Source organism: Ailuropoda melanoleuca, chromosome 9 (genome assembly GCF_002007445.2).
Source record: "Ailuropoda melanoleuca isolate Jingjing chromosome 9, ASM200744v2, whole genome shotgun sequence".
In the NCBI taxonomy this organism is placed as follows: domain Eukaryota; kingdom Metazoa; phylum Chordata; class Mammalia; order Carnivora; family Ursidae; genus Ailuropoda; species Ailuropoda melanoleuca.
In genome coordinates, this window is record NC_048226.1 from 4,037,339 (window position 1) to 4,051,293 (window position 13,955).

General features: G+C 54.8%; 1 protein-coding gene across 7 annotated transcripts in view; it reads left to right on the forward strand.

The window, feature by feature from the left end:
- The window catches only part of FSD2 (fibronectin type III and SPRY domain containing 2), a 45,333-nt gene that overhangs the window by 27,440 nt on the left and 3,938 nt on the right, over nucleotides 1–13,955 (forward strand). For 6 of the 7 annotated variants that reach the window (XM_034667816.1, XM_034667813.1, XM_034667812.1 and 3 more), the window contains 6 exons: nucleotides 1,362–1,517; nucleotides 3,746–3,880; nucleotides 4,569–4,719; nucleotides 7,123–7,256; nucleotides 9,122–9,251; nucleotides 13,477–13,653. In XM_034667816.1, coding sequence (XP_034523707.1) covers nucleotides 1,362–1,517; nucleotides 3,746–3,880; nucleotides 4,569–4,719; nucleotides 7,123–7,256; nucleotides 9,122–9,251; nucleotides 13,477–13,653 — 883 coding nt within the window. Of the gene's footprint in view, nucleotides 1–1,361; nucleotides 1,518–3,745; nucleotides 3,881–4,568; nucleotides 4,720–7,122; nucleotides 7,257–9,121; nucleotides 9,252–12,996; nucleotides 13,654–13,955 lie in introns of those variants that run through there. The other variant, XM_034667818.1, reaches the window with a different exon arrangement.

Here is a 13,955-nt window from a genome sequence, read left to right on the forward strand (position 1 = left end):
GCCCCTGTAACCTTTTTCTTAATCAAACTAATTATGGTTAATATTTTCTTGCACTGATAAGGTTTTCTATAACATCATTTTAGTGGGTGTATACCTTCATTTGTTTATTTAATCCTCAACTGGATTGGATGCTGGGATGTTTCTAGGTTTTTTCCCTAGAAACCACACTGTAATGGACATCCTTAATTATAAAACTTGGAGGCCATTCTTAGACTCATGGCTCAAGCGGTGATTTCACTGAGCTATGAAGTCTATTGGATGATCCTTTCCCCTTCTAGGGATGGTGCTGCCCAAACATTCAGGCCCCGGAATTTGGAAAGACAGGCACTGTCACTCAAGTCAGTGCTTGAGACACGTGGACAACTCTCCCCCCTGAGTCCAGGTCCTGTGCAGACCATCCCCCTCCTGCCTGCATCTGGAGCCTCCTGAGTGGGTCCCAAGCCCCGGGCCACCCCCCTTCTCACTGCAGTTCCTGCTCTTCTTGCTGCAGGGCTGTTCCTTGCAGGGTATAGAAGGACATCTGCTGTCCCTCCCGAACTTGGTCAGCTGGGGATACGGGTTCTTTCTCTTCCTCCCCTCCTTTGTCATGTTAGGACTTTCCAGAGAGGAAGGGCTGAGCTGTGGCTAAGTAAACTCCTTGGAGTTTGGATGTGCTCTTACCCGGACTAAGCAGTGTCAAAATCGGAAGTGAAGGTTGTTGTACCAAGCCCAGGTTGGAGGGAGGTGCTGCCGTGGGAGAAGAGTCAGGGAGGAAAAACCAGGAGTGTCTCCTAGTTATGTGTGAGTCGGGGGAGTGGGGAGGCAGAAGTCCTAACCTGCAGAGAATAAACAAATTGACTCAGTAGATGGATTCTAAAGACTGTGGTTCTCAAAAGCACAATGGCGCCCAACCTAGTCTTCTCTTGTTATAACGAAGACGTGGCTGTTGGATGGGTCCCTAAAGAAAGTAGAGCTTCCCTGTCAAAGGCTTCTCTCCCTCCATGGCTCACTTCAGGGCTGTAGCCACACCGCCGTGGTCCTGGCTGTCTTGCCTCTTTGGATGGCATGGAAGGGGTCAAAGGACCCAGACCTAAGGCAGGTCTGGCAGACCACACCCCAGCCCGAGTCCCTGTCGCTGAGCCCTCTGCCCCCACGCTCGTGTGGGTTTGTCAGAGCAGGAGTGCACATGCTGGTTGTTGCTCGCAGGTTCAAGGTTGGGAGGGTTGACCTTCCTGACCTTGTCCAACCTGGGCTGCCGCTTCCTTCCAAAGCCGGTAGATGGGCCGGGGGACCAGTAGTTCTGTGACCGGGGCCACTCCCATCCCACACGTCTACGTCAGCCTCCTCACTTGTGTTTGTTCCTCTCCCTTTTCCTTGTCTAGCTCCTTCTGCTCCAGTGATAAACCCCCAGGCCCCCAACTCCGCCACGGGGTCCTCCGTCCGAGTGTGCTGGAGTCTGTACTCCGATGACAACGTGGAGAGCTATCAGCTGTCCTACCGGCCAGTGCAGGACAGCTCGCCTGGGAAGGACCAAGCAGGTGAGGCTCTGCCAAGAGCACGCTCATGCTCTGCAATGGCTGAGGGCCCTCAGAGGCCGGGGCCCTGCCTTCCCAGCAGTCGGAAGGGCGGAGGTGGGCGAATCGGCGCATCCAGCTCCTTGGAGCCGTCGTGATCTGGGAACTACCTAGAGAGCTGATGCAGGCAGGGGAGCATGGCAGAAAGGGCGAGAAAGGCAAGTTGGCTGGAGAGAGTCACAAGGCCAGGCTAAGGTGTCTGGAGTATAGACAGAGCTGTCAGGTCAGGGTTGCCGCTGGGATGAGTCCCTGGCTGCACTGTGCGCAGGAAGGGTGGGGACGCCCTACCTTGAGGAGCCCCAGCTGGGCTGTCTGGGTTCTAATGGGCCTAGCATGTGACAGGAGGGTTGGCTGGCTCTTCTCAGAGCAACCCTGTGTTGGTAGAGACCGGAAGGGTAGCCCGCACCCCCCTGTGAGGGGTGAGGGGGCCTCTGCGGCTTGGACGGGCCACTGCTGTCAGACCCATGTCCCCAGGTTGAGCAGATTCCTGGGAACGGACCCTCGCCTCCACTGTGGGAAATGGAGCTGGCTGATGTGGGGCTAGGCCTGGGGTAGCTGCCTCCCCCCGCCCCACATAGCAGATAAGCCATTTATCTGTTGAGAAAAGAGGGTCAGACAGTAGAGGAGCCCCAGCTGAGCCCCTGGAGGAATCAGAGAACCAAGGCTAGCCTGGCAGGTCCTGTCCTGTGTGCATGGAGGCAGAGTGAGGTTGGGGGAGAGGGCCTTGGGGATTTCCACTTTATGGACATGGAGACAGAGCCCCGGGAGAAACGAGCTGTCTGTGGGGACACATTGGGTGTTGGCAGAAGCAGGACAAGAGTCAAGTCTGCAGGCACCTGGCACAGAGCTATGCTCCTTGTACCAGGCCAGGCAGGTGGAGGGTTCTAGGTGCTGAAAGCAAAGACGGTTTTTCTGCCCAAGGACCAGGAAAGAAGGGGAATTCTTTTTTAATTTAAATTCAATTAATTAACATATACTGTATTATTACTTTCAGAGGTAGAGTTCAAGGATTCATCAGTTGCCTATAACACCCCGTGCTCATTCCATCACATGCCCTCCTTAATGTCCATCACCCAGTGACCCCATCCCCACTCCCCCCTCCCCTCCAGCAACCCTCAGCCTGTTTCCTGGATTCAAGAGTCTCTTATGGTTTGTCTCCCTCTCTGATTTCATCTTGTTTTATTTTCCCCTCCCTTCCCCTGTGATCCTCTGTTTTGTTTCTTAAATTCTGCATATGAGTGAGATGATATTATAATTGTCTTTCTCTGATTGACTTATTTCACTTGGCATCATACCAGGAAGGGGAATTCTTAAGAAAGGTAAGTTTAAGTGATGCTGAGGGAGGTCAGAATAAGGGGAGCAGACTGTGAGGGTGAGAGGGCACAGTGGGGAGAGAGGAAGATTTTAGAAGTGAGGTCAGGGACCAAGAAGCCAGAGCTGATTCAGCCCAGCTCTTGTCATGAATCCACTCCATTGCTACTCCTGGCAGACTCATGGAAGAAGCCAGTGTGTGTGGGCTGTGTCCTGGCAAATCTGTGAAGATCTTTTAAACAGGCCACTTTGTAATAAAGGAACTGTTGTCAGAGGGTGGATTCTTGAGTTATCGCTGCCTTCCAGGAGGCTGGAAGGTGTATTGGTTAGCTTTTGCTGTGTAACAACACCCTACCCCACCCCACTGCACACATATATACACAACTTGATGCTTAAAATGACAAACATTTGTTATTTTGTCTAATTCTGTGAGCTGGCTGGCTATCCTTCTGGTCTGGGCCAGCTTGGGTCCAGCTGGATGGTTTGAGATGGCCTCCTTACTGATCTGGGGACATGGCTGCGATGGATGGGATGACTTGGATGGCACCTGGTCTCATTGTCCAGGAGCTGACTCAGGCTCGTTCACACGGAACTGGACGTGTTCCCAGCAGCAAGAAGACAAGCCCCTGTGCGCTGGCTTTTCCCGACCCCCTGCCAGCATCCTGCTTGCTGCTGTTCCATTGGCCACAGCAAGTCCCTCGGCTGAGCCCACCAAGGGATGGAGGGAAAACCGAACCACATTGCGGAGGAGTGCACCTCCAGGGATGGGAGGGGTTTGCGGCCAGTTTTGTTACCTGCTACAGGGAGAGTCAGCACAACTCATGGGGAGCTACTTGGCCTATTTTTGGAGTTGAATTCTTGTCTTTTTTCTTTTTTTCCAGAGTTTACAATGACTGTCAAAGAAACCTACTGCTCAGTGACAGATCTTGTGCCAAATACCCAGTATGAATTTTGGGTCACAGCTCAAAACAGGGCCGGCCCCAGCCCTGCCAGTGAGCGTGCGGTGTACATGACAGGTAACGGGGCCCACTTGGGACGCAGGAGTCACGGCTTTCTAGATGTGGCAGGGCCCTCGATTTGGCAGGGCAGGGATAGCTGTATAGTTTTCTTTCACTGAATACACCAAATCTGTATTCCTAGTGTGGAAGGGACATTTGCTCAGAGTTGGTCTCAAAATATCAAAAAGCCCTGCGCACAATCACAGTGCCGTAGCACCTTTCAACCCCCTCTGCTCGAGGAGCACGGGAGCGGGATGCCCCGTGTCTTGGTCCGCCTGGGTGGCCGTCACAGAACAGCACAGACCCAGGGGCTCGTAAACGACAGAAGTTTATTGCTCACGGTTATAGAGGCTGGAGGGTCCAAGGTCACGGTGCCAGCATATTCAGTGTCTAATGAGAAGCCTTCCTGGTTCGGAGACGGTGGGCTCTGTTCCGGCTGTGTCCTCACACGGCAGAAAGGGGCCACAGAGCTCTTTGGGCTCGCTTTCATAAGAGACGTCCTGCTCCTCATCTCCCAGAGACCCCACATACCATCACACTGGGGAATTCAGCGGGGGGTTGGGGAGACAGAGATACTGGTTTGCTTCTTCTTGCACTGAATCTCTTTTGTGCAAGGACAGTGGTTGTGCTGTCTGGCCAGGCTCTGGGCACACTGGCTGGGTGTGAGCAGAATAGCTGTTCATCTCTCCCTTTGTCCTGCACCCAGCGCCTTGCCCTCCCGTTATAAAAAGCAAAGAGATACGAAGCTGTGAAGAGGCCGCACTCATCTGCTGGGATTCTGGAAACCTGAATCCCGTGGACTCGTACACGGTGGAGCTGACCCAGGCGGAAACACCGGAAGCGTCGGGCATAACTGAGTGAGTCACGGGGGGCGTTTGCTGGGTGCAAGAGGCCTTGACGCCTGACACAGTGACACAGCTCAGGAAATGCATGGGGTCCGGAGGGAAGGTCAGAGTTTGGGACACATGGGAACTTTAATCTGGGGCTGCTTAGTTTTCATGAGAAGTTGCTGGAACATAGGGCGCTTGGGTGGCTCAGTCGGTTAAGCGTCTGCCTACGGCTCAGGTCATGATCCACGGTCCTGGGATCGAGTCCCACATTGGGTTCCCTGCTCAGCAGGGGGTCTGCTTCTCCCTCTCCCTCTGCCTCTCCCACCCCTGCTCGTGCTCTCTCTCAAATCAAATCTTTAAAAAAAGAAGTTGCTGGAACACTATTACTGAAGATGCATGATGAGTGAATAAATGGTTTAAACCTCGGGGTGGCTTTCTCAGCCCAACGACGGTTTACCGTTCATTCATTCATCAAGTATTGCCCGCCTCGGCGGTGCCGAGTCCTGTGCCTGGGCTCTGGGAGACGAGACAGACACATTCCCTCCCCTACGGAGCTGACCAGCGAGTGGGAGCAAATAGAAAACAAGAAAACAAACAAATGCTCGAGGTGCTGGAGGGACCGAAAGACCCACTGGCTGGAATTTGAGGGGATGGAGAGCATCATGAGGCAAAACAGAAGAGGTTAGAGTTCAGTGTGCAAAGAACTTTGTGCCCGTGGTGGAAGGCTGTCTGGAGGCTCACGCCCACGCCTGTCGGCGGAGCTGAAGGCGTTCACAGGTGGGTGAGGGCTGGAGTCAGCAACTCCAGCGGCCCGTGGGTCCCGCGAGTGTGCAGCTGTGTGCAGCCGAGGGCACATGGAACGCTCCGCGGGTTTACAACTAGGCAGTCCCGGAGTTCACACAAGAGGAGTGACCCGGCCAGGCAGCCAGGATGAGCCAGGATGTCCAGGGGATGCCCCGCTGCGGGGCACAGAGTGTGTCCACCTGGCTCAGGAGAAATGGAGGAGGCAGGGTGGGTGTCCACTGGTAGGGAAGACGGGCTCTTCTCTGCTGGATGCCGGGCTTGGAGCCTGGCCATCTGTCCCACACATCCTCTGTTCCATTCGAATCCATGCGTGCACAGCTGTATCAGGCTGACCTAGGTTGTTCTAGAAGTACTCGGGAGTGGGGCAGAGGGGGTCTGGCGGCTCTGGCCACCGGAACGATCCAGATTTCCTTTGCAATTTGTGCTGACACATTAGGAGCACCTGACCCCTAGGATCAGCCCTTAACGGTGTGCGGCCTGTGACCTAGGTCTGGGGTAGTGCCCGCTCGCCTAGTACAAATCTAATCATCTTGAGGAAAAGACGGAATTCCTTCGCACAGACTAGCCCTTTCCTGCTAGTTCATGCCATACGGGCTTCTCTTCCCTGTCTGGCTCCAGCCACACCGTCATGTTTTAGTTCTCCTACTTCCTGTGCTCCTTCCTGCCACGTGCCTCCTCTACGGAGGAGACCGCTGTCCCTGTTTCATCCAGGGACTTCCAAGTCATTCTTTTTTTTTCTTAAAGATTTTATTTATTTATTTGACAGTGAGAGAGGGCGAGAGAGAGAGAGAGCACAAGCAGGGGGAGCAGCAGAGGGAGAGGGAGAAGCAGCCTCCCTGCTGAGCAGGAGCCGGAGGCGGGATTCGATCCCAGGACCCTGGGATCCTGACCCGAGCCGAAGGTAGATGTCCAACCCACTGAGCCACCGAGGCGCCCCCCCAAGTCATTCTTCAGAGCTCAGCTCAGAAGTCCCCTCTGCAGCATCGGGCACTCTGTAGTACGCCGTCACCATGTCATGGTTACCACCTTCCGTTTCCTCCAGTGATGGCTTGAGGAGCGCCTCTCTTCCCATCTAGACTGTGAGCTCAGTGAGGCCAGGGACTACATTAGTTTCCCCCCGAGCCTCTTTCTACGGCGCCGGGAACCTAAGGTTCGTGGTTAATTCTTACTGAACAGAGTGGCAAAGTGCCCGTCTGGCCTGGAGCTGCAGCCCTCAGGGTGACCTGAACAGCCAGACCTTGCCAGGTAGGGGCATTGTATCCAGAAACGGGTGTCACCCCGGAGGCTTCTCTTTTCACCTGAACTGAAATGGCTCTAACAGTTGCAGGAATAGACAATGGCGGTTATGGGCCTGTATTCGTGTCTAGTGGAAGTAAACACCAGGTGTGGGGCTAGGTGCCCGGGTCCCCAGGGTGGGGAACCCGGAGGGAAGAGGTCCACACACAGCAGGAGTCACAAAGGAACAAGGAAAGTGGACTGTGGGAGGTCACGCTCCTGGCTGTGCCACTGTAGGAGGACGGGGGTGCGAGGCTGGGTTTCAATTCCCAGCTTTGAAGGGAGGCCTGGTGCTGGGGCCTGACCGCCTGGCCCCACCGTGCGGTGACCGCAGCTCTGCTTCTTGCCCAGGTCGGTTGTGGGCATCCCAGCCTGCGAGGCCCTGGTGCAGCTGCAGCCCAGACAGAGCTACACAATCTATGTGCGAGCCCTCAACGTGGGGGGCCCCAGTGCAAGGAGCGACCCCATGACAGTCCACACCACAGGTAAGTGCCCGGGCCACACGCTGCGGGGGACCTACGGGAGCCACCGTGTGGCAGCCCGGAGCTGCGTGACTTTGCTGGAAAATACTGCAAGTCAGGCCAGGAAGGGGTTTGGGGACATCAAGGCCCTGGGGTCCCATTTTATAGACAGGAGACCGGAGGCCCAAGTCATAGAGCAGTTTGGTGGCAGAGCAAGTATTACAACTCAGGGGTTTTTTCGATGCCCTCAAGTAGGCTAGAGGCTTGTCACCCCGGACCTGGGTAGCCAGACGCCTCATCACTCACACAGGCCACACGCCACCCTTGGGATGGCACCATTATCCCCAGCGGGAGCTGTTGCCCTTGGCCGGTCTCCTGTGTCTGCTGTCAGCCCCACACTCTCCCACCTGCCCACAGGCCCAGCTTGGCCCGGGCTGCTGAGCCTCTTCCTAGGCCCTGTCTGGCCCTGCGGGGTGCCCACACCCCCAAGCCCGGCCCCCTCCCCTCCCCTCCTCACTTGCCATCCTCCTGTCACACAACTGTCATGTCCCTGTCTAGGTCTTGAGCAAGCAGAGACATCACTAGCAACGCTCCGTAACTCTGCTTTCCCGGCACTGCTCAGCTATGGGTTCTGAGCTTTGTTGCCGTGCCTGGGAGCCCACAGAGCCAGTCCCGCTCGGGCGGCTGACGGGGCGGCGGGCAGGTGGGAAGCAGGGAGCCGGAGCCGGCCCCTGACTGGGAGCATTCCCAGAGGGACGTCGTGTCATGCTGTTGTCCTTCCCAATGCCAGGAGGAGAGCTGTGTGATCAGTTCCCACGTGTGTCTTCCACACGGATGGGGAGGAACCAGCCGAGGGTCCCCCGGAGACCCCGGAGCTGGTGCGGGCTCGTGCTGGGGTGGGGACTCAGGTGTTTCTGTTCTGTTCGCCCGGCCCTGCCTTTACTTGGCTGGCCCTCCTCCCTTCCTGTGCCAAGCTGGTGTTTTGAAATGTCAGACTGGCTGTGCCGGTGAGAACAGAGCGAAAGGTAAGGCAGCTCTAGGTTGTTCAGTCATCTCCCACTGAGTTTGTTCAGACCACTTTTTTCAGAGTTTATTTGTGAAAGGGACTCCAGGGCAGCTCAGTCAGTAAGCGCCCAGCTCTTGATCTCAGCTCAGGTCTTGGGCTGAGGGTCCCGAGCTGAGATGGTGACGCCCGAACCCGGGTTTGAGATGAAGAGAAGTGACAGGATAGGAACTTGGGAAAAACAACTTGGCTAAGACACAGGAGTGGAGAATGAGTCACTGCGCTCTCAAATGATGGATTTTTTTACTGAACAATTTGTTCTTAAATCTCTTTTGTGCCACGTTGTGCTGAGCTTTGTTTTAACCATGACTTGGGGGATGACAGATGCCGCCTTGCAGAGGGAAAGGGGTTCCAGAAATGGATGAGGACCGAGGGGTCTGGTGGGGAGGGGTTGAGGGGGGGAAGGGTCTTCCCTCTCCCTGACAGCCCTAATGGGAATGTTGACTTTCACTTCCCTTTGTCAGGGGGAGCATTCAGAATCTCCTCCATTCCTGTTTCCCCGGGCAGGTGGGTTAGAGGTCCCTGTCCGCGTGCCCGTTTACAGCCTTTGGGTTCAGAGCAAAGCCTCTGGAATCAGAGGGCCCTGGGGGTGCAAACCGGAGTTCTGTCATTTGCCGGTTGAGTTTTTAACCACGTGGCTTCGTGCTCTCTTCTACAAGGCAGAGAGATCACAGCTGTTTCTGAGGGTGATTGTGAGGCCTGAAGACTTATAAACTGCTCGTGGGAGACTGGGGGGGGCGCAGGAGGGCGGGACCCCGAGAGGCCCAGGCTGCCGAGAGGCGGCAGCAGTGACGGGCTGGGTCCCCGCGTGTTTCCGCCTTCGCAGGCAGCTGCTTTCACCTGAACCAGCACAGCCGCCATCCCTGGCTGACCATTTCCGAAGACGGGTTTACCGTCACGCGCAGCGGAAGGAAAACCGAGAAGGAGCTGCCCCCTAGCAACACGCGGTTTACCAGGTACTTTTTATCAGCTGCTCACTGGAACGTTCTGTGAACCTCTCTAATACTCGTTGTCATTCAGGTGAAAGTGGGGGATGACAGATGCCGCCTTGCAGAGGGAAAGAGGTCCCAGAAATGGATGGGGCCGAGGGGTCCGGTGGGGCGGGGAGGCTGGGGAGGTGGAGGGGAAGGGTCTGGCCAGTGTGGGCCAAAGACACGTGTGGCCGCGGAGGTTGGCCCTGGGTGGCCTAGCGGGAGGAGTCCGACCATGAAGACAGGCCAAGGGTCACACTGGCAGGCAGCGGGAGAGCAGAAATGAGGACATAGGTCTCCCAGGGCTGGGCCCCGAGCTCCCTCACCTACACAGTGAAACCTTATTTTAAAACTGATGAAAACCCACAATGGCGCCTGAGCCAGAGTCTGTGGGGAAGACGGGGATTGCGCTAGTGCCTGATCTGAGGGAGGGGCGGTCCCCCAAGGATGGGCGCCGTCTGTCTAGGTCCGTAGCTGTTTCCAGGCCTGAGCGCTCCATTCACGTTGAAACCATTTCTTTATGCCTTACTTCTTTCCAAATACTTAAAGCGGACTTGAACTCAGGTGCAGATACGCACCACCGAAATAGAAAAGTCAAAGCAGTGAGAGAGAAAGAACACAGATCGGTTACATTCAGGAGTGAATTCCACTTCCAGGATTGCACATGAAATGTGGTTCTCAGCTTCCCAGCAGTCAGGAACAGAAGAGGTCGTGGTGGGTTAGAGCTAGAGTCAGGACGATCTCCTAAGGAGGAAAATGGCTCTCCTCTGGGGGCCGCAAGGGCCACTGAAGCAAACCGTATCCAGCCTCCCTGCCTGGGTCCTCGACCTTCCCGGGGCTGGCTCTTCCTCTGATGTTGGCTCCTTGCTGGCGTTTCTACTATGTGTTAAGCACCTACTGTGTGTAGGTGTCAGTGTGCACAGGGTACAGTGGGAAGCGACTTTATCCTTGCCCACCTCTGCCCATTTAGCCCAGGGTGGGGGGGCATGGAGCGGCGTAGGAAGCAATAAAGGTCTTACCTGTGTTCTAAAAAAAATTCAACTGAGTAGATTTTAAAGATCTTATTGGCTTTATTCGTTGATGGATGAACTGGGGAGCATTCAGTCCAGCAGGCAGAGAAGAGCTCCAAGGAGCTGTACAAGGTGGAAGACTTCCATGGGCCGAGAGAGCAGGAGCAAGGAGGTGATCGTAGGCAAAGAAACGGGTGGTTGTGGCAGGTTACTATCCTTCAGGGGACGGCAGGGTCTACCAGGCACGTCCCCTCACTAGCGCTCATCAGGCGATGGCTGCTTGACTGGTTTAAGTCTCCATATCTGAGGGAACTGAGCTATAATCGACTTGTCTTTGTTTGGTGACCTGGGGCTTAGCATGATGGACTCCATTTTGGGCCTGTTGTCCTGTTTTCAACCCGTTTGGTACCTGGCTGGTACCAGTGTGATGTGTGTGTCTCTCTCAGGCAGTTCCCAGTGAGGCCCCTCTGCCGGCAGTCCCCTCCCCACGGTGGCCCCTCACAACCCATCAACCCCCGCACCCAGTGCTACAGCTCGAGGTCTGCCGAGGTCTCCTGGGCCCTCACAGGAAGCTCTCTTGGACAGGATCATCTCAAGAACAGTGCAGATACAGCTTTCCTGCAGTGGGTTCCCTTCACACCTGGTCACCTGAAAGCACCCACCTCTGACCGGGCCACTGCTCCTTCACTGTGTGTGTGAATCACAGGCAAGCTCCCTGAGCAGACAGAGCCTCAAGCACCTTCAGTTCCAGCCCTTTGGTGATGCACTGAAAGTTGCAGAACATTTTTTGGCCACCGAGTCCTGCACAGGCAGTCTAGCACCTCATCTGGAAATATGGGAGAGCTCCCCGTCTATTGTTCTGTTCTTGGCTTTCTGGGGTCCAGCCAAGCTGAGTTAGTCCCATTTCAGGATCCTGTTACGAGTCTCTCTGTGAAACACTATGCTGCATGCTGGGGGTAAAGAGATGAAGATACTGTCCCCGCCCACCTGACTCAGACTGGCAAGTGGGGGAGATGCAGGTGTCAGAGACACACTATGGAAGAGAAGGTAGCAGTATGGATGAGGCATTGTAGGAGCCCCAAGGAGGAAGGCTTCCTGCACGGGGAACGGCTGGAAGGATAAATGGGAGTCCTCCAGGCCAATAAGGCCGATTGAGAGCCTTCCACATGTACAAACAGCAGAAGTCAGAGAGACCGTCCGTCTGTTTGGAGAACTATGAGCAGTTGAGTGTGTCAGCAGTGTAGGGTCCAGAACGGGGGGGGGGGGGGGGGAAGATGAGGCAGGAAANGAGGTGGAAGATGAGGCAGGAAAGATGGACACGTTCTAGTGCAACACAGGTTTGGATCTTACCCTTCCAGTTGTGGAGAATTCAAGTAGGCAAAGCAACAGGATCAGATTTACATTCTGGAAGGATCACACTGGCGGAGAAGTGGGAGCTGGGGAAGTTGGAGGCGGGGGAGGGCAAGGAGACCGGAGAGGACAGTGGAGCCCTGACAAAATCAGCAGGAGCGCGGATGAGGGGAGCCCACGGACTCAGCACGGAACAGCAGCAGGGAGAGCGGCCAGCTGGTTACGGGGCAGGCAGGGGAGGGAAGGGTCAGGGGCTGTAATCTGTAGAGCGCTGACCAAGTGCCAGACACGCTCCAAGTGCTTTACGTGGGTGATCTCGCTGAATCATCACGACAGCCTGTGAGCTCCGAACCATCACCAGTCCAATCTGACAGATGAGAAAATTGAGGCACAGAGAAGTAAAGGAATTTGTCCAATGGCACACTGCTAGTAAGGGTTGGGGTCAGAATTCAACCAGAAGCTGAGCCTGTAACCACTACATTATTCCTGTCTTCCTTTGCTGCCTTGGGTTACTAGGTAGACAGTGAGTCTGTTAACCAAAATGGAGAAGACATGAGGGGTAAATACCCGTCCCCACCACGAGCAAAACACAGTTTGGCTGGCAGGAGGGGTAGGAAGGCGTAAGTTCTGTTTGAGACATTCTGAATGAGAGACAGCAGGTGAGTGGAGATGAGGGTCTGGAGCGTGGGAGTAGAGACGGCTTCATGTTACAGAGCAGAGGCTTCACGTGTGGTCTCCTTCCCAAGCGTTGCATGGCCTCCAGAACTTGGGGTTTGAGGATGTGAGGGTGATCTGCCTGTGACATCTGTCACCCCAGGGATCGCCAGGGTTGATGTGGCTCTTCTGGCTGGCTAGGCAGGGGTCCCCTTCCTCCCTCACTGCTCCATGCGTATGCCTCCCAAAGCCGCACACGGGGTCGAAGAGGACGACCTTCCGGATAGAAGTACCGTTCGGTCAGGGGTAGAGGAGTAGCTGCACTCCCCTGCTAGAACCGCCAGACAAGCTCTGAAGGTCCATTTGTGGGAGACTTTAGGGTAGTCGGGCTTCCAAGACTCCAGGCACATCCGGACGAGGCCCTGCAGGTGGCCGTCTGCCTTTCTTCACATAGTAATTAATTAATTAAATAGAACCTGGGGTTTGAGAGTAGGATCATGTGTTAATGACAGCCCAACAAATATGCCTAGGGATTGGAGGGGCCACCTAGAGTTTGACTAATGCAGGAATTTCCTGCCGGAGGTGGAGTATTCATTTTGGAGATACTGATGTGGTCTGATTTCCCACGGGAACCCTTCTCTGCAGAATGCGGTCTTGTGGTAAAACAAAACGTAACTCTGACCTTTGTAAGTGCAGTTCCCGGTGGCATCTTGCAGGTGGATTCTGATCAGCTGTGAGGAATTTGCTCTTCACTCCGCCTCTGTGACGCGACTCCCCGTCTTCTGTCCATGGCCGCCCCAAGACAGGCATCACCTCAAAGACCCGCGAGCTGGTTCTGACCCTCGAGCACATGGTTCTCCTGACGATGCTGAGTTCCATGAGGTTTCACTCCCTTTCTTTTTTTTCATCGACAAGTGAACCAAACCTTTATTTTTGTCACTCCAAAGGCCAGTCATTTAAAAATGCAAACAGAGCCTTTTCTACCAGAAGGGCGATAGTCCTCTTGTCATCTCGGCATCGATCAGGTGAGCCCTGCGAGCGGAGGGCAGCCGCTTCACAAGGGAGGCGCTCAGAACACTTCTCTCCACGTTTACAGACCACCCGCTGGCTGGCCCCAACAGTTGGCATCACTCACCGGCACGGCCAGGCTGGGGTCGCCCCCAAATCACACATATTCTCCCACTCGCTAAACCCAGGTGTGTTGCTGTCATGGGGAATCTAATTCCGATCCGAGGGCGCCACTACTGGGAAGTGGAGGTGGACGAGCTTGCCGACTACACGGTGGGCGTGGCCTTTGAAGATGTCCCTAAGCAGGAGGACCTGGGAGCAAACTGCCTGTCTTGGTGCATGAGGCACAAGTTCGCATCATCCAGGTAAAGTAACATCTGGACATGCAGCGTGAAAATTCGCTTTGGAAGAAGAGATCAGGAGGTTTCACTAGAATAATTAAGGCCTACAGTATGTTTTACAAAATATTTTAGGGTATTTCAGGGCTCTTTTCTAGTCCTTTTCCCTATAAGTCCAGATGAGAAGAGAAAGAGCAGCTTTGGGATAAAATTAATTAAAATTCATGAAGAGCTTGCTCTGTGCCAAGCAGTGTTCCACGCTCTTAGCTGTATTATCCTATTTACTTCTCACAATTCTGTTACCCCATTTTAAAAATAAGAAAGCTATG